The 18,658-nt window shown below is 45.8% G+C and overlaps 1 protein-coding gene across 7 annotated transcripts in view; it reads left to right on the top strand.

Moving 5' to 3' along the window:
• The window catches only part of DNM3 (dynamin 3), a 374,683-nt gene that overhangs the window by 249,060 nt on the left and 106,965 nt on the right, over positions 1 to 18,658 (top strand). For all 7 annotated transcript variants that reach the window (XM_053659308.1, XM_053659307.1, XM_053659304.1 and 4 more), the window contains one exon: positions 12,530 to 12,639. In XM_053659308.1, the coding sequence (XP_053515283.1) occupies positions 12,530 to 12,639 (110 nt within the window). The remainder of the gene's footprint in view (positions 1 to 12,529; positions 12,640 to 18,658) is intronic.

Below are 18,658 nucleotides of genomic sequence, written 5' to 3'. Positions count from 1 at the left end.
TTCTGTCCACATTTAAAAAAATGCTTACAGTTCCTTACATTTTAACTATAAGTAAATCAACATAAAGTATAATTTCTTATAAGGGGAACTTATCACTGAGGCTCACTCTGACACCATTGTACAGGGTAGTGGTGAGGAACAGATGGGCTATGAAAACAATTTCTAAACTCTTCACACTAAAAAAGAGTGGTTCTGATGTCATTCATTAGGAAGTTGGAGTTACCAGCACTACCGGAAATGGCTTTAACGTAGCATCGGTTCAGTTACATCCAGTGGCTATGAAACATGTGTCTTGTACAAAGCTGGGTGCTGTAAGTCTTGAGAAAAATTTGAGTTGCTTAAGGAATTCACTGCCAAGGAGGGGAGGCAGACATGTGAGTAAACAAATGTGCTAGTGGAAGAAGTACAACAGCACAGATGTGTACAATTGGGGGCTCCCAAGAGGGGGTGCCGGGCCGGAACGGACAGAGCACGTCCATCCCTCGGCTGCTCAAGCCAACAACACAGGTGCTGCCCTTCAGTCCTCTCTTCCCCTCACCCCTCCCTCCATCCAGTCCGACGTTAACATCTGCTAACTCGACTCTAAGGGTTGTCAGACTTTTTCTGTAAGGGACAGGTAGTGAACATCTCCGGCTCAGCAAGGGGACGGGGGGAGGGGACTATACACACTGTCTGCCAGTGTGGGGTAAAATTGAGTCGCTACATTTTCGCGGTTTGTCTGTCTCAGGGTCGCTGTGGGTCTTCACTGTTCTGCTCCTGCCTGGGTTAAATTTGTTCTCTGCCACCAGTGAGGTCTGGGGGCGAAAAGTCGCCACTATCCCCACTTCCTCACAGTGATTTCCCACCAGCTTCTTGGCGGTCACCTGGGCACCCCGTTCTCTCTGCACTTCCTTTGTTTCACTCCCTCTCCTTTGGTTAAGGGCCCAGGCTCATGGCGTCTTTTCCCAGGTACCCGAACTCTCCCACTGCTCTACTTTTGAGCCACCCAAGTCAGCATTTACCAGCCCAGCTTCTTAAAGGAAGCAGACAATTTGCAGGAAAAATTAAACATAGGTTCAATTACACATGTCAGTATGAATTAGACACGTGTTGTTGGGATATTTTCAAGAGTTCCTCTTCTAAATAGCACCTTCTTGTTTTTCAAAAGATGAAAATGCTTTTGCATCTATTACTTCTTTGTTCCCATAAAGTTAAGTTTGTTTTCATTTTTTGGTTTAGGTCTTGGGTGTTATTATCCCTTCTTTTCATATGGTGAACTGAAGCACAAAGTAGGAAAACAGTCCCTGCAGGGACCCCCGGGTGTGCACCAGCTGTGACTGGGCCACAGGGACCCCCGGTGTAGGCTCCGGCCACGCTGGGCCCCCAGGCTTCCAAGGGTTTGGCCTGGGATTCTTCTCCTGGTCTTGCTGAGAGCAGCGAGAAATTGAATCAATTTCTAAGCTCTGCTCCAAATTATCTAGAAGTCAGGGTCATTTGTACCTATTTTGACTGCATCAGCCTTTCTAAGAGAATGCCAAATACGCTTCCCCTAAACCAGTGTTTCTCAAACTTGGGTACATGCAAAAACCCTTCAAAGGAGAAGAATCTGCATCAGTTATGAGCATAAAAAGCAAACTACTTTCATTCCTGAAATGACATAAATATGTGCAAGCGGCAAATTGTTTTGTTTTACATATCTGCAAACAAATACCTCATGCTTGTTGATGTATCTCCAGAAAAGCAAAGCAAGTCAAATGCAAACAAAACAGTATGGCTGAGAAATGTCAACTGATGGGCACATGAATCAGTCGTGTTCAGGATGCATAATAAGCTCGTGGAGGGGCAAGTGCTCTGGCCGCCAGGCACTAGCTCCTGTGCCCCTGCGCACTTGGGCTGCCTGTGTGGTGTGGCCCAGGGCCTCCCACCGCGCCTGTGCTGCCGCCCGCAGCGCACTGCGCAGTCTCTGGCAGAAAGCGCCTCCCGATAGGTCGTTTTCTGTCCCTGCTTTTCCTCCCTCACGTGCTGCCAGCAGGGCATGGCCACCCGGCAGACACAGACGTGGGTGCTGACGGGGCCTGCTGATGTGCGGGTGCACAATGGCGGCGGTTCACAGGAGCCCTTACGCGGGTTCTAGTGAACACCAACACACACACTGTCTTCATTCTCACCAGGCCTCAGAGCCTCTGGGGTCAGGGGACTCTAGTCGGAGAAACGTGGCGTTCAGCGTACTGCTTGCTTTGAGGGCTGACTGGGAGGAGCAGCGGGACTTTCCCAGCCCAGCCCTGGAGTAGGCAGCCACCTCCTGGGACGGCTGAAGGGCGACCCGAGGCTGTCACCCCTGCCAGGTCGCTGAGACACTGGGACGACTCAGGCCTTTCAGGTGGAACATGGAAGTCCTGACGTCAGTGCAGATACAGTGTCTGGGGAAAACAAGGAAGGAAGTCTGTTCTCCAGCTGACATTAACTTATTATACATGCAGTTAGGCATGAGACAAAGCCTAGCACTGTGAGGCATTGCGTAGGTGAGTTTGGTAGCCTCATGAATCAGCACAGGTTAAGTATCTGCTAGCACCAGAGTCCCCATTCTTGGTATGTAAAACCGGTTGCTACTATAGGACAAGGGGAGCGGGAGGGGGAGTTTTTGGGGGGTAGCAGAGGGAGAAACTTACAAACTCTGGGGACAGCAGAAACAGCGCCCCCCCCCCCAATCTGGGTGTGGAGCCAGCGGAGAAGCAGAATTGCTTGAATAGCTGAAGTTTTGGAGAAGAAAGCAAGTCTTTCTTACTTTTTCGTTTCCTACCCAGTGTTGAGACCCTTGCTTATTTTTTTAAGCGTGAGAACCTATCTGTAATGTAGGTGGGTGATTCTTAAAGATCCTTTTTCCTTCCTTGCAGAACTTGCATCGCCCTCTACCCCCCCCCACCCCCACCAAGCACTTTCCTTGGTATCTTCCCTGCAGTCCATTGTGGGATTGAGGGAGAAGGACTCAGGACCCTCCTGAGCCCCATCCCTGCCCCAGGGATCTGAACTTTTTGCAAATCTTCCTTGAATAAGAAGGCGTAGATTAAAGCGGCTGAGACTGTCTCACCGCTGGCCACCCTCCTAGCTGGGTGTTGTTTGTGTTTAATTTGTATCTGCTGTGCACGTATGGTTATTAGCTTCCTATTGGCCTCTCCTGGTTCTGTAGCTTACAAGCTTAGAGTTCACTGTTGAAATTGCGTTGAAGGGAGAATCCCTCAGTGTTTCCAGGCGGGAAGGGGATGGGTTCCGAGGTTTTCCCCAAGGAAGCGTGCACAAAGCTTTGTCAGGGGTTGCCGAGTGTGCAGCCCTCCGCAGGATTGCACTTGAGCTTCAGGCCTCCTAAGAGGCATGAATTTTCAGCTCCTTACAGAGAGAAGATAAGGCTTAGGAAGGTCAAGTAACTTGCTGGGCTCACAGGGCTGGTGCCAGAGCTCACATGTGAACCCCCGTGTCTTAACTCCCAGCTATGTGTCCTTTCCCTTCCAGTGGCCTTGTCTCTCAGGTGGGCAGGGCCACCCGAGCAGGCAGTGAAACAGAGCCCTTCCAGGCTGGGGAGCCCTCGCCCTCCCCCAGTGATGAGTGAACAGGTCACTGCACTCCCCCTTTCCCAGGGTGCCATGCCCTGCCCTTTCTGCTTCCCCAGGTTCTCTCTTCTCACCCTTCCCCCAGAAAGCAGCGGCCAGCCCAAGGCCCATGATCGAGCTCGATGGGGAGGAGTGGTTGGGGTGTTTTCCCCTGGTCCAAAGCCCTGATGCTGTGTGGGCATGTGTTTGAGCCAGTAGCGCCGCTCAGACCACCAGCTGTGCTCGGGGCCATGCAGCCGGATGTCATCTGCAGACCAGGGCTGCTTCTCCCTTTGCGCACAGAAGGGGCCCCTTTCCCCTGCTCCTTCTCCAGGCTGCACTCTTGAATAGCAGGGAGGAGGGCTCTCAGGGGCACACAAAGGGCCCTGGATCCAGCTCTGCTGTGCGAAGGGACCATTTCCCTCTCCGAAGGAGCTGCACTGAATTATGGGAATATCAGCGGGGGAGGGGGAGCGCTGATGACTTAGCCAGCGATGTAAAGGGCTTCAGAAAAGCTCACTCATTTGGTTAAATGCTTATTCCTGTTGCTTTTCTCCCCCAGCGCTGCCTTTTTTTGTGGTTTTCTCTTGGTTTTTTTTTTCTTTCTTTCTGAAATGATAGAGTGAGAGGGGAAAAATCAGCTTTGATTTCTGTTTGTAGGTCGGTGACAAATGGATGGGGATAAAACTTAAACCATTCATCTCCTGGGTTCTGGGAATTGTCAGAGGGTTTTATTTGTATTTGCCTCCCTGACCCCCATTTTCTCAGATAAGTAAAAATTAAGCTGCATTGTAAACAAGGTGCTTTTTAGAGCTGATTAAAAAAAATAAGGTATACTTAGCCAGAGTAACACTTCTGTTTCATATAAGAATGCCCAAAGGGCTATGCATGTAGAATTTTGCATGATTAATATGCACTTGCAAGCCAATGCAAAGTAGCGGCGTCAATTCAGTTACTTTGTAATTCAATGTGCACCACAGAAGCCAGCGTAGAGGGATGTCACTACAAGGAATCTGTGCTGTATCAGAACCCCTTGCAAAGAAGCAGTCACTGTTCCAAGCTCGAAAGTTTCTCATTTAAAAAAATACAAGTTGCATCTCCTTGGAACACAGGAAGAAGTGAGGACATGAGACCACTGAGCATTTGAAATATGCTAATTTTAAAGTGCTTGCAGTATGTTTGGCCACGCTGAGCACATTTCTGCCTTTCTAGTAACTGAAAAAGGATGGCGCTCCCACTAAGCTCCCGTACTTAGTTCACCAGCCGAGAGAATCTAACCCAGGAAGTCCTCCGCTCTCGCAGAGTTTGCAGTAGTTTATATGGACATCCGTGCCACGGGGACTTTTTTCCTTCCATCTTGATCACATCTGCTGTTGCCTTATTTTCTTTCTTACTGTGCTGCTCAAATGCCATTCTTCTCACCCACCCCTTGCATTTTTCATGTGAAATTTCTGATGCATTTTTTTCTCATGCACCCAATATTTTTCCTCATTGAAGACTCTTCCCTTGAGTGAGAAGCTGGAAATTCCTAACTGCATAACTGTATCTCACACCCACTAATCATCAGTTCATGGAAGGGTTTTTTTTTTAATTTTTAATTTTTTAAAATGTAATCATTTAATTAAAAGATTTTTAAATGAAGCAGGGCTTGGAAATTCAGAGGCATCAATGCCAAAAGAACCATCTGCAGGCAGAGCACAGGACTGGGCTGAGTTTCCAGGAGCAGCTCCAGCTGAATTACAGGGCAGGAAGGAAGCGGTCCCTGGGGCAGGCCTCTGAATCCGAGGCCACAACCCCCCGCACCACCTTGGTCCAGGCCAACAGGACCAGCATCACCTACCCTGCTGCTCCCAAGTGTGACTCACTTCTTCATCAGAGTCCGGCATGCGCACATCAGATCGACTGGAACCCTGTCTTGTCTGCAGCCCGAGCTGCAGGAGCAGGAGGGGAGAGAGAGCTTCACCCCGAAACTGGACTGGATGAGGTGATGGGGATGGGTGCTGAGGCAGCCCAGCCTCAGAGTCCCCTTCCGTTGGTACCGTGACACTACGTGGAAGCTCACTGTGGTTGAGGGACTTCCAGAAGACAGGGCGTCCCCGTAGGTGGTCGGGTCACAAGGTGGCTTTTCACTGAAATGGTGGAACATGTGGCATCTTCTCTCCGGAGAACCGTTCGGTATCCAGCCTGGTGGGGACGGAGAAATCCATCTGGTTGCCGCCATTGTGGAGTGAGGCAGGAAAGGTGCCGGGCGGACACTGCAGCACGGGGACCTTCCCTGGGCTCCCTTGTTTGTACCCCACTGTTGCTGCCCACACTACCTGGCATCTCTGGGTTCAAAACTTCTTTTGTCGATGTTTTCTCTAGGGAAATAGTCTGCAGTCTCCTGCCATGCTTCGAGCCGGTGGCCCTCTGTTATCCATTGTTCTGTGTATTTCTCTCTGCAGACCCTTCCTGGCCCTGCTTTCTCAGCCCCACAGCTGTATCCCCCTCTATGAGGTGCCAGGTGCCTCCAAGGACAGGCAGGACCCGACTGGGCTGGCTTCTCCTCCATCCTCTCTCCCCGTGGGTACCTGGGGGAGTAGCTCCTCTCTGTTATTTGGTCAGTGGTTGCTCCTCTGTCTGCTTGCTCTCCTCCAGAGCTTTTGGGAGATCTCTTGTCCTCTGCTTTCTCTCCTCCCCTTTTCGTTGTCCTTTCCATTCCTTTACTGTTGTCAGAGTGGGTTTGGGGGAGGTTAAAAAGAGAGATGCATGGAATCCATCTGCCACACTTTGCTAGTCCTTTAAATGGATTCTTTATACGCATGTCATTATTGGTCTTGTATTTTATCAATCTCGGGTGTGCAAATACTCATGAATGTGTCTTTAAATATAATGACTATCAATAATATAGAGAGTAAAGATAAAAGCTTGATAATACAGTCCTTAATGTTTTTACTTTGAAATTATAAAAGTATTTTTTTAGTCGGGGGGAGAGGGGGAATCCACATTTCAAGGATATTAGACATACCTAAAATATAGGTCAATGTATACTTATTATAAAAGAAGTGGCATTGCCCAAGAAGGCCATGAGATTGGAGGAGGGAGCCTTCAGTGGGCTCTCTCAGCCAGGGGGGCTTCCTGGAGGAGGTGGAAATTGAATGGGACTCGCAAGAGAGGGAAGGAGCCAGGAGAAGATGAGGGTCTGGAATTGGTGTTGGCAGGTGAGACTATCTTTCCCTGACCCGGTGGGGACGGGGCAGGGTGTTCTCCATTGAAGGATCCGGTAAGTGCAGAGGGTGGCCACGAGGCCAGTGACGTGCAGACCACATTTTCTTGGGCCAGCCAGGACAACCCGCCAAGGTTCCTTGAGTGCCCAACAGCAAAACCTGAAGTCTGCTTGCTGGCAGTCTGCTGGCTTCCAGATGTTGTTTACTACTCACAGTATAGTTCTGATCAGAGCTCAAATAAAGGGATGGGTAGTTTATAGTATGAATTTCATACTTGTACATCTCTGTACCTGTACCTTCTTAATAGCAGTAAACGAACACCAGATTTCAGTTTTCAGCAGTATGGATTCTAGCATTCTAGAATTCTCAGTGTGTTTATAGCCTCTGTTTTTACTCTAATATTTTGATTGCTTTATGAGTCAGTCTTCTTTGAGTTCCTACACTAGGCAAGGCACTATACCAGCCCAGGAGGGGACTCAATCGTATATTCATTCGACATGTTTTTGTTGAATGTCAACTATGCTGCAGAAACTAAAAAGGGAACAGTTAGTTTCCTCTAAGAGCTGCTGATTTGATGGAAGTCGGGACATAGTTACAGAGTAGCAGGGGAGCAAGATTCAGAGAATGATGAGCAACAGCAACAATAAAGGTAATGATAGCGAGGATTTGCTCTCTACACACTTAGGGGAAACATTTGGACACTTAGGAAATGAAAGTTCAAAGTAACAAACCAAGTGCGCAGTGCTGTCCCGATTGGCCTGGAGTGACAGGGATTGTAGGAATGGTGGCGGAGGCCTGAGTGGGTGCCTGGATGCGGCAGGGGCTTTGGACGGCTCCGCAGTGCAGCATTCTGGGCTGAGTTTTTGGAGGACCCATCAAAATGCTCAATCAGGCAGGCAGGGCGGGCATGTCCCCCTTTACCTGTGGCTTTACTTTCTGCAATTTTAGTTACTTGAGGTCATCTGTCATCCAAAAATATTAAATAGGATGTTTCAGAAATAACCAGCTCATTGGTTTTCAACTGCATGCTGCTCAGAGCACCGTGGTGAAACCTCACGCCATCTCTCTCCAGGCCTCCTGCATGTGAATCACCCCTTGGCCAGCGTCTCCACGCCGTGTGCTCCCCACCTGTTGGTCACCAGGCAGCAGCCCTCTTGGTGATCAGATTGACTGTCGCGGTTATCACTGTCCTTGTGTTCAAGTCACCCCTACAGTGCCTGGTGTCACGTCACAAGGCCCGCACCGAGCTACATTGTGTCATGCCCTCATAAGAAGGATGAATACAGCATCATACGGTATTTTGAGAACTAGCAAAACCACATTCCCTGAACTTCTGCTACAGTGTATTGTTAGAATTGTTCTATTTTATTGTTAGTTATTGTCATTCATCTGTTAACTGTGCCTAATTTATAAATGAAACTTTATCCTAAGTGTGATATAGAAAAAAAACATAGTGTTTATAGGGCTTGGTATCATCTGTAGTTTCAGGCATCTGCTGGGGGTCTCACGCCCCATGGAAAGGGGGAGCTACTCTTCAAGGGTAACGAAAACACTACCCCCAAAAAGATATCTCCCTCCCCATGTGTGCAGCAGCATCATTTACCAATAGCCACCATGTGGAAGCAGCCAGTGTCCACTGATGTAAAGAAGTTATGAGATACACACACACACACGCACATTCACACCATGGAGTCTTATTCGGCCATAAAAACCATTTGCAATAACGTGGATGGACCTTGGAGGGGTTATTATGCTAAGTGAAATAAGTCACATCCAGAAAGACAAATACTGTATGATCTCACTTATATGTGGAATCTTAAAACAAAACAAAACCCAGTAGAGAAATATCTGACGTGTGGTGCCAGAGGCAGGGGGTGGGAGAAGGGGGAGTCGGGGAAGCGGGCAAAAGGCACCGAGCTCCTGTCGTAAGATGAGTAAGCCCCGGGGATGTGGCAGACGGCGTGATAACGCGAACGAGCACTGCTGTGAGACAGGCAGGAAAGAGGTTAGGAGAGTAAATCCTACAAGTGCTCATCACGAGGAGCAAATGCTTCCCTTTATTCGTCTGCCTTTTCTTTTCATTGTATCCACTGCATCTGAGAAGATGGACGTTAGCTGAGCCTCCTGTGGGAACCATGTCACAACACATGCAAATCAGATCATCATGCCGTGCGCCTCACATGTGTGCGGTGATGGATGTTGATGATTTCTCAGCAAAACTGGACAAATAATTTTGAAACGTCTTTCCCTAGAGTTTCAGAAGTGCTTTCTCTAAAATGTCTTTCCAAGATTAAAAGTTTTAAAATATCAAATTTTATTTTATATTTATTCACAAATACCGCAGACACTTCCGTACGTATTTTTTTACATCGTCTTTGCTAATGCGTCCTGCTCAGACAACAGAATTGGCCGGACATTCCAGGCTCCAGCTGAACCACCTTTTCACAAAGTTTTAATGTGATTCATTTAGAAGGTGAAGGTGTCGCGTGTACTTCAAAATGAATGGACTAAACAACGCCTTTTGTAGAAACTGAAAGGTGGGGGGGGGGAGGGTCTGAGAGCGAGACAGGCCGTTACCACTGTGGGAAAACTTCTTGCCCAGGAGGTAGCACCTGAAGCAGACGCTAAGTAGCAGACGGATGGGGTAGAAGTTGAAAATGTGTTTCAGGTTGGGAACAGATTGTTGGCAAAGGTGGATTTCGTTGAAATGGAGACTTCACGCAGAAGAGTAAAGGAAATGTTGACAAACAGGGTCGGATTAACTTATAGGTGTTCTCCAATGAAGGACTTTTGTGCATTTTCTCCCATAAATAGTGGCAAGTTATGAACCCTTTGGAGGATTCTAATGCATTTGACAGAGTAGTTGTAGAAATCACCCTCCCCGGTGACGTGAGAGGCAGTGGAAGGCAGGTAGACGGCGCACGAGCGTGTGTGTGTGCAATGCTGGGACGAGGGTCATGCAGCGGGAAAGCCAGACGCAGGGGCTGCAGACATGGGGCCATAGTCCTGATGCAATAAAGGAGGTGAAGGAGGGCGATACGACAGGAAGGGTCATGGGGTTTCAGGCAGGGTGACCAGGGCAATGGAAACTACCTCTGAGGTCCGAAGAGAAAAGCCCTGTAGACGGAGGAGGAGAAGGAAGGCACGGTGTGTGTGTGGGCTCGGTGCTATGGACAGAAAGTGGATGCGAGCCACACCGGGGCGCAGCAGCCACCTGCAGGACCGTGGCCACGAGCAGATGAGTTAGCTACATTCAGTCACACTTCATTTACCCTGACATCTTAAAAATGCCATTTCAACATGTAATCAATATACAAGTATCAATGAGATCGTTTATTATTGTTCTCATACTGAGTCTCACACTAAGTGTGAATTGAACACTCAGCACACACCCCCAGTTCAGCCACATTTCAAGTGCTCGGCAGTCAGCTGTGGCCAGTGGCTACACTACTGCACAGGGCACTGTTAGTTTAATAAAACTCATAAATTTATATGCAAGTGACTCCATGAAGCTGGTGCTGAGACTCACTTGGAAATGATCATTCGAATGTTTACCCTTTATCACTTCTGTTTCTTTTATTTTAGCTTTTTCATATTCAGAATGTTCTCTTAGCAAGACATCATCATTCTTCCCTGAAAGCACCAAGAATTTTTAGAAATATTCACAACATATTGTTCATTGCTCTCTCATTCAGTTCTCCGTTGGACTAACAAGTTTAATTAAACAAGTCAGTCTGAGTCTCTTTTTTTCCTTCTTTTGTCAGTCTTCAAACTCTTGGTTATGAAATAATTCAGCACTGTCTCTTCGAAACCCTCGGACAAATGGCATTTCATACTTTGGACGTGAAACTACGTTCCCCCCATTTCCTTGCTTCCTGTGTGCAGATGTCTCCAGGGTTGAATATCAGATACCCACTTCGTGGCGTTTCGGTCTTCGCTATATGCTACGGCACGCAGTTCAAAGGGAGCCTTCCTCTATAGAAAACATGCCAAGGACATTGTGTTCCATCTCCAACAATGAAATGCAGATTTCCATTAAAAGGCAAATCCATCATTTCAAAACGTTAACTAGGACGGTGCATTAAAAGGGTCCAGCTGCTTAAACTTAGGGCATTGAAAAGCATCTAAAAACATTTCCCTGGGTCTCAAGCATTTTCATTTAATTATGCCCTGACCAGTTTTTTTCATTCGGTCTACGGTCTTGCCTCACTCTTGGGTGTGTTTCAAACAAGTCAGACTCTGCCGTGGTGCTCCATTTACTTAGTTGTGTATTTTGCTCTTTAGAATATTGTTGCATTTGCTAATATGTCATTAATTTTTGCACAAGAAATACTGGAACCTTCTTAACAGTGGTTGGCTTTTTCGCATGTAGTCTTACGCTTCCTTCACTCCCATTTAGTTTCTTTTATTCGTTTTTTTAAATCTTCTTTGAAGACACTGGCTGCCAGGACGGCCATTTGGGCCTCCCACCAGCTTCCTTCAGCCTCTTCAGTCATCCGTCTCTCTCTTCCTCACTGTTTGAGTGTGCTGTGCCCAGCTGTTTTCTGGTCAGTCAAGGAGGAAGAAGTGGCCGAGACAGTCATGTTCCCGGTGGCCCTCCGGGGGCGCGGACCCTGTGGTTCCCTCACGATGTCCCCTGAGCTCCCACCCTCAGGCCCAGCCACGCATCCGCAAGCCCTTGCAGCAGGGGCTGAAGGAGCAGCAGGCTGTGTGGGACATGCCTGTAGAGAGCACGTCTTCCCTACAGGAAGAACACGGATAGCTGCTTGTAATAAGTCAAAGTCAAGGGTTCCGTGCTCGCCTCCTCCAGAGGCGGGGCCTGCTTTTTCTCAGGACCAGCTCTGGCCATGGAGGCTGGGACCGCACCGGGACTGCCGTTCAGCAAGGACGGGCTCCAGTGCCCCAGTACTCCATCTTGCCTTGGTTTCTTACCCTGCGTGTCCGGCCGTCCTAATACACTGGCTGTTAAGCTTTAGCTCACACAATAACATCACCCCCAGGGCCGGTCTGTAAAAGTCAGCCTTTCTAATAATTCTTTGGTATCCAGTGTGTTTTCACAAAGACCAGTTTGGTCCCATTCATAGACCTCTCCTCGCCCATGTCCATTTTTTCCTAAAGAATCGTTTGTTTTGAAAAAGAATTTGTTCTCATTAGTATCAGTCCACTTCTAGTGGGTCCTTTTTCTCTCAACAGTCGAAGGGCATCGTGTTTTTTTCTGGCCCCACATTCGTCCCTGGCCGAAATGAAGGAAGTGTTGCTGTGCCTTAGCGTGATTTATTGGGGGGGGCACTTTACGCTGGGGTCTTGTGCGTACAGGCCCCTGCCAGGACTGGCTATCAAAACTGCTTAGGCTGCAAATAAAATATGAAATGAAATCCATCTGGCACTTCTCATTGAATTAGGACCAGAACATTTTTGTTAAATATTAACAGATGGCTAAATTCTTAATATCAAACTAACATTTGAAAACATCTAAGGGGACCCACATGAGGAAGAAAGGATAGAGGCCCATGTGTTCTCTGCATCGCCGAGCCCCCTTCCGTCCTCCGCTTTCCTCCCCTCATCCCTCCGACCATGTGTGCAGAATCATCGGCGACCCGCATCTCGAGTCACTTCTGTTCTCCGTTATCTGGTATCAGAACAGCGTGTGGTGGCATCAGAGGGTTGGGAGCAAATGTTGGCCAGCTCCGGGGGGATGTTGCCCTTGACCTGCTTCAGGATCTTTTATTAAAGCTCCGCCTCCTCCCGCTCTCTCTCCAGGAAAAGGAGAAGAAGTACATGCTGCCCTTGGACAACCTGAAAGTTCGAGACGTGGAAAAGACCTTTATGTCTAGCAAGCACATCTTTGCACTCTTTAACACAGAACAAAGGTAAGATCGCAAAGCCTTCGTTCAGAGTGCGGGCCCCGGAGCCTCTCGCCACAGCTCCTTTGGCCCCACCTTGACGGTTGGTGACTCATCAGCTTCCCCTTCATTTATTTTGTGTTTTTAGCTTTCATCATGGGTTATGGATTCCAGAGTCAAAGTTAAAACAAGAAGGATCTTCAAGTGCTAATCAGGTTATCCCCTGCAGGCACCCACATCAGACTGCTTCTGTCCTTCGGCTACATTTTATTACTTTGCAGTCTTCCTTGCCCTGAACCTATTGTTTACCTACTTACAAATTACTCAGCTCTGATTTTAATGATGTCTGTCTGGCACGAGTGGATATAGACCCTCTCGTATATTGTGTATCATGACGAAAGTCTCACACCAGTGAATAGAATTACCGAGTTAATGTGAATACAAACACACAGTACTTCGCAGTTTTTCAAAACACCATCTAGGCTCACATCTGTTTTTTTGTAACAATTGCTTGTGAGGTTAAGAGATAGAGCAGCAGTGTGGTTACCATTTTATAAATTAGAAAATGTAGGTCAGAGAGGTTAACTGATTTTCTTAAGGCCTCAAAACTGAAGTATCTGGGAGAGCCGAACCCTCAATCAGAATTTCCTTGTCTAAGGGCCCCTTCCTTCCTTCCTTCCTTCCTTCCTTCCTTCCTTCCTTCCTTCCTTCCTTCCTTCCTTCCTTCCTTCCTTCCTCCCTCCCTCCCTCCCTCCCTCCCTCCCTCCCTCCTTTCCTTTCTTTCTTTTTCTTTCTTTCTTCTTTTAACTGCCACTCCCCTACAATAGCTAGAGTTCCTCTTGGACTGGTTGTCTCTCAGAGTACCATGGTTGGTGACTGAAACCAGAGGTCAAGTTAAGCAAATGGAGAGGTCACAGAGGTCAAGGACAGAGAGATGTAAAAGAGCCATTACAACTAGGCAAGGATAATACAGCTCTTTCCCAAATGGAAATGTTGTAGGAAACAGCTCGCTCATTTCTGTGAGTCAGTTATGAAGAGACGGAATGACTCGGCGCAGGGGTCCAATTTTAACCCATCTTTCCAGGCCTTTTATCTTTATTTAGCAATGAATGATGTTCCTTCGTTAGGTACGGGGACTGGCCCAGGGTCAGCCACACGGTGACTCAGAATAGCAGAGGAAGACTCCGTCCCACATTCTCAGTCAGTGGCTCAGAGTGACTCATTTTACAAAAACACTCGGGAAAACCACAAGGACAAGCCATGTGAAGAAACCAAGGGGGCAGCAAAGTAAATACGGCTCCCCTATCAAATACTGAGATGGGACATTCTGTAAAGATTTCATGTGATTTGAGGGGAAGAAAAACATTTGTAATGAAAAAGAGGCAGAAGGGCTCCTGGAGAGACTGGCCGCATGTCCAGGTCCTGGGACCCAGCTTGGTGCTTGAACACCTTCCTCGGTGCCATGGCGGGGGCGGAGGGAGCCCCCGGAAAGGAGTCAGCTGAGGGGCGCTCAGCCTTCTTGCCCAGACACAGAACGGGAAGTGTGACTGCCACACAGGAGGTCAAACTAAATTTATGTCCTTAGTCAACCTGGAAAGCTCTGGTTCTAAAAGGGCTTGGTACAAAGGAAAAAGAAATTGGGCAACGGTAGAGCTCTTTTTTTTAGAAGAAGTACAACTGCGGGTTTTAAAGAGAACAAAAGTCACCAATATAAGAAAACTCTGTGAACTTCTAGAAACCTAGGCGTTCTGGAATACTAGTTCTCAGAGGTATTGAACTCCGTAACTACTTCTCAGAGAGCCTGGTGAGTACAAGGATGTCCGGTCTGCAGGCGCACCATTGTCTTTTCCTCGGAAATCCTGATACTTTCAGTTATTTTTGTACTGGCTAGGACGCCAAATTGTACAATGGGGCATCCTTGTCTTGTCTTTATTTTAAAGAGTATTTATTTCGTTCTTTCGTCGTTAATCACTTTCTGATAGGTACCCAGTGTGCAGTAAAGAAGGTCCCTTGTGTTTCTAGTCGCTAAACTCTCCCCATTTTAATCATGGTTGGGTGATACAGTGTAGCCAGTGCTTTTTCTGCCTCTACAGAGAAGATCATTGTCTTCTTTAATCTGTTCGTGTGGTGAACTATATTAATAGACTTCTAATGTTAAACCATCCTTGCTCTCCTGGGATGAAACCTAGTGAAGGCACAATGTGTTACTATGTATCATGCATGTCTGGCTTAAGTTGGCTGGCATTTTATTCAGTTTTTTGCATCTATGTTCATAAATGAGATAAGCCCATCAATGTCCTTTTTCCCACTTTCCTGTCCTGGTTTCCACAGGGAGGTTCTGTTAGCTTTATTGTTGAAGCAAGAATGAGGACTGTCGTTCTTTGGAAGCTTTTGAAATAAAACAAAGATGAACTATTAGCTGTGGTTTGGTAGAACTCATCAGGCCCTGGGGAACAGTTTTGTGAAGTAGATTTTTAACTCATGACTCATTGAATTTAATAATTATAGATTTGTTCAGGTTTTCTATTTTTTCCATGAGTCAGTTTGGGCAAATTGCATTTTTTCTAGGAAATTATCTATTCTGTTCATTTTTAAATGTGTGTATTAGTGTCAAATATGTCTTAATGTTCTATATTTTCAAACTGCCTTATCTGAAATCTGAGCCCCTTTTTATTTTAAATAGTAAGCCTTATCTTCTTTGACACAATCACTGTTGCTGAAATTGTATGTATTTTTAAAGAACCCACTTTTAACTTTTCAGTTCTCTATTGTGTGTGTTTTTTCCTATTTCAATAATTTCTCCTTTCATCTTTATTATTTTCTTTCTTGTATTTTCTTTGTGTTTACTTTCTAGGTCTTTGTTTCTAAGTTAATATGGCTTTATAGCTCATCGATTTTCATCCTTTCTTCTTATTATACATGCATTAAATCTACGGAATTCCCTCTCGGTCATCTTTAGCTACTCACCACGAATTTTTAAATAGAATGTTTTTATTATTAAGTTCTGTCTCCTTCACCCTTCTGTTACCATAATATTTGTTACTATTTCTTCTTTCAGCTGTTTGGAAGTGTGGTTTATGTGGTATGGTGCGTGGAATTTTACTGTTTCGTTGTTGATTTCTAACTCAATTGTATTGCGGTCAGAGAATAAAGTCTAGCAAATGGTGACGCTTCACAACTATTCCATATACACTTGAGAAGAATGCACTGATTTGGGAGTGAAAGGTTCCATAAGCGTCAGTTAGATTATGCTTGTTAGCTGTGCTGTTCAGTCTCTATGGTTATGAGCTTTTTTATGTTGATTAATTCAAACACTCCACAAGTATACATTAGGCAGCTGTAAACTGCTGGCTATGCTCTAAGATTTGAAGCTACATCTGTAACTAAAACACAGGAAAGAAAAGATGATGCATTTAAGATATCATTCTAGACAGGGATGGTGTCAGGAAGACACATAAAAGCCATAAAGAATCTCATTTATAAGAGGGAGTGAAACATCTCACTGTACAAATGTGAACTGGATGATTCTAGTCTGTCCTTTTTCCTTTTATGTATTTTGAGGTCAACCTGTGTTATTAGACTCTTGCAAGTGTAGAATTGTTGTGTCTTCCTGGTAACATTCTCTTTTAATAATATTGTGGCAACCACCTGTATGTCTTACAGTGATCTTGACCTTAAAATTAATTTTGTCTGATCTTAATATACTGACAGTCCCTTTCTTTTGGTTACTGTTTGCCTGGTTCATCATTTCCACTTTCTCTGGCCATCAGTCCTTCTGTGTTTGTATTGCTTTCCTATAGCACATAGCTAGATTTGTTTCCTTTATTCTAAAATGAGATCTTTCTCTTTTAACCTGTATTTTACCCCATTTATATGTTATGTTTTCATTACTGGTTTTTAACTAATTTGGACATCTTAATTTAGTCTTTCTTATTACTCTGCCATTCCTATATTCATTCCTCCACCTTCTTTCCTGCCTTATTTGTCTTTTACTTAGGTTAATTAATTAGTTTTTCTGTTGGCTTGGGTATTATTTATTTTTAATCTTTCAAACATTCTTTTAATATTTTTTTCACTTGAAGTTTGAACTTAGTCATTCAACACTCTTCCCAAAATGACCGTAAATCACCTGGACTCTGCTAAGCTCTCCTGACTTCCTTATTATTGTTACCTCGTGTTTGAGTTCCAACTACTTTTTTACCCTTTTGCTCAACATTATTCGGGTTTACACAGTGCTTGCTTAGATTTAGCGACACGTTTGTCGATTTCTTTGTTCACTTTTCTCCTTGCGTCCCAGCGTCTAATTCTGGTTCCTTCCTCTTCACATTAAAGTACACTCCCAAGAAGTCCCTGCAGTGGGTACTGTTCAGTTGTCACTTCATTTGGTGTTTGTTTTCCTGAAAGTGTATTGTGTCATCCTCATTTCTGAATAAGACATCAGTGGGATATTAAATTATGGGCCGACAGGTTTTTTTTTTTATGTAGTACTTGGAAGTCATGATTTCCCTGCATTCTGGCATGTGCTCTGCTTTCGAGAAGTTGGCCGACATTTTCATTATTGCTTTTTTTAATAGGTAATCTGTGTTTTCTCAGTGGTTGAGTTGAAGAGCTTTTTTGTCTTGGGTACACTGACGTGTCAATACAATGTGTGTTTTGCTTTACATTTCCTGCTTGGGATTCACTGTGTTTCCTAAACCCAAGGACTCATGATTTTCATAGGGTCTGAGAAAGACCTCTGCTGCTAGCTCTTTAACTTTTACCTCTGCTCTTTCTTCTTTCTTCTTCCGCAGTTCCTATTAGTCACGTATTAGTCCGTTTTGTCCTGTTCTTCACATGTTCATCTCTTTATTTCGAACATATCACCTTGTGCCTCGTTTTGGGTCCATTTTGTAGCTCAGTCTCCCAGCTTGCCAGTCTCACCTGCGACTGGGCCAGAACAAACTTGCTTAGCCATCTTTCTTTGCCAGTGGACAGTTTTTTTCTTTTAATCCTTCTTTTTTTTCCCCTGATGATACGGCCTTTCGAAAGTCCTTACTCTCACATAAATCCCAAGGTCTCGTTTTCTCCTTTTTTTTTTTGTAGCCGCTAAGCCTTTTGGTTAATAAAACTGACACAATCCAGTGGCAATGTGACAGACAATGAACTTCTCTCTCTCCCCCTCCCTCCCTCTACGCATTTTAGAGCGAGTCTAGGCATCTCAAATAATGTTTTCTAGCAACTGTAGATGTCTTGTAGGAAAGAGACTTCAAATTTTCCACTCTGCCATTTTGGTCAAAACGAAACAGTCGTTCATTATGATTAGGCTGTTGAAGAACAAGACAGTGTCCCCACCTCCCCTTGGAAGTGGGGATTGTGACAAGAGTGGACCTCAACATCAGCCTGGGGTTTCTCTGTGGTTACAAACACGAACGTCACGTGAACCAGGTGGCGAAAAACGGCTATCCTTCCCCTGCTCTCTAATTATCCCCTCAGTTAACAACTTTTTATTCTGGGCTCGCTCCCGCCTGCCCATCAGATACTTCTGTGTCGTCTGCCTGCATGGCAGCCGGCCGGCCTGCTATAGATGAAGTACATGTGACCCTGCTGTGCATGACGTGTATAATCACCAGCGAGTCTCACTCATGCATTTTTTTACTGGTCTTAAGATGGACTGTTTGAGAAATCAGTGAAGAGGGAAGAAGCATGGAAAATATCCTCTCTAGCTGAGAGGATCTCAACGCAAATGGGTCCTAGTACACAAAGTAACAGTTAAGCAGATTACAGGGCAAATGCACTTACGTGCTACAGTTACAGAGAGTGCAGGGCCCGCCGCAGCAGCTGTGCTGTGTTGTAGGAGGTGCCGTTCCTTGGGCCTTGACGTGCATTCGTGGACAGGAAATGGAAAGAAATGTCCCCCCCAAGAAGAAATTGTATTAGTCAGGGCAAAGAGGAGGGAAGTGTCACAAAGTGTTGCTAAATCTGTTGAATCTAATTTTGGATGAGAAGCTAATTTTAAAAGCAACATGACCATTCCTTTTTTTCCAGAGGGTGTGAACTGAATTTACCC

This window comes from Artibeus jamaicensis, unplaced genomic scaffold (genome assembly GCF_021234435.1).
Source record: "Artibeus jamaicensis isolate MK-2021 breed Jamaican fruit bat unplaced genomic scaffold, CSHL_Jam_final scaffold_625, whole genome shotgun sequence".
Lineage (NCBI taxonomy): Eukaryota > Metazoa > Chordata > Mammalia > Chiroptera > Phyllostomidae > Artibeus > Artibeus jamaicensis.
The sequence above is the reverse complement of the archived record's forward strand: the minus strand, read 5'-3'. Positions and strand labels throughout refer to the sequence as shown.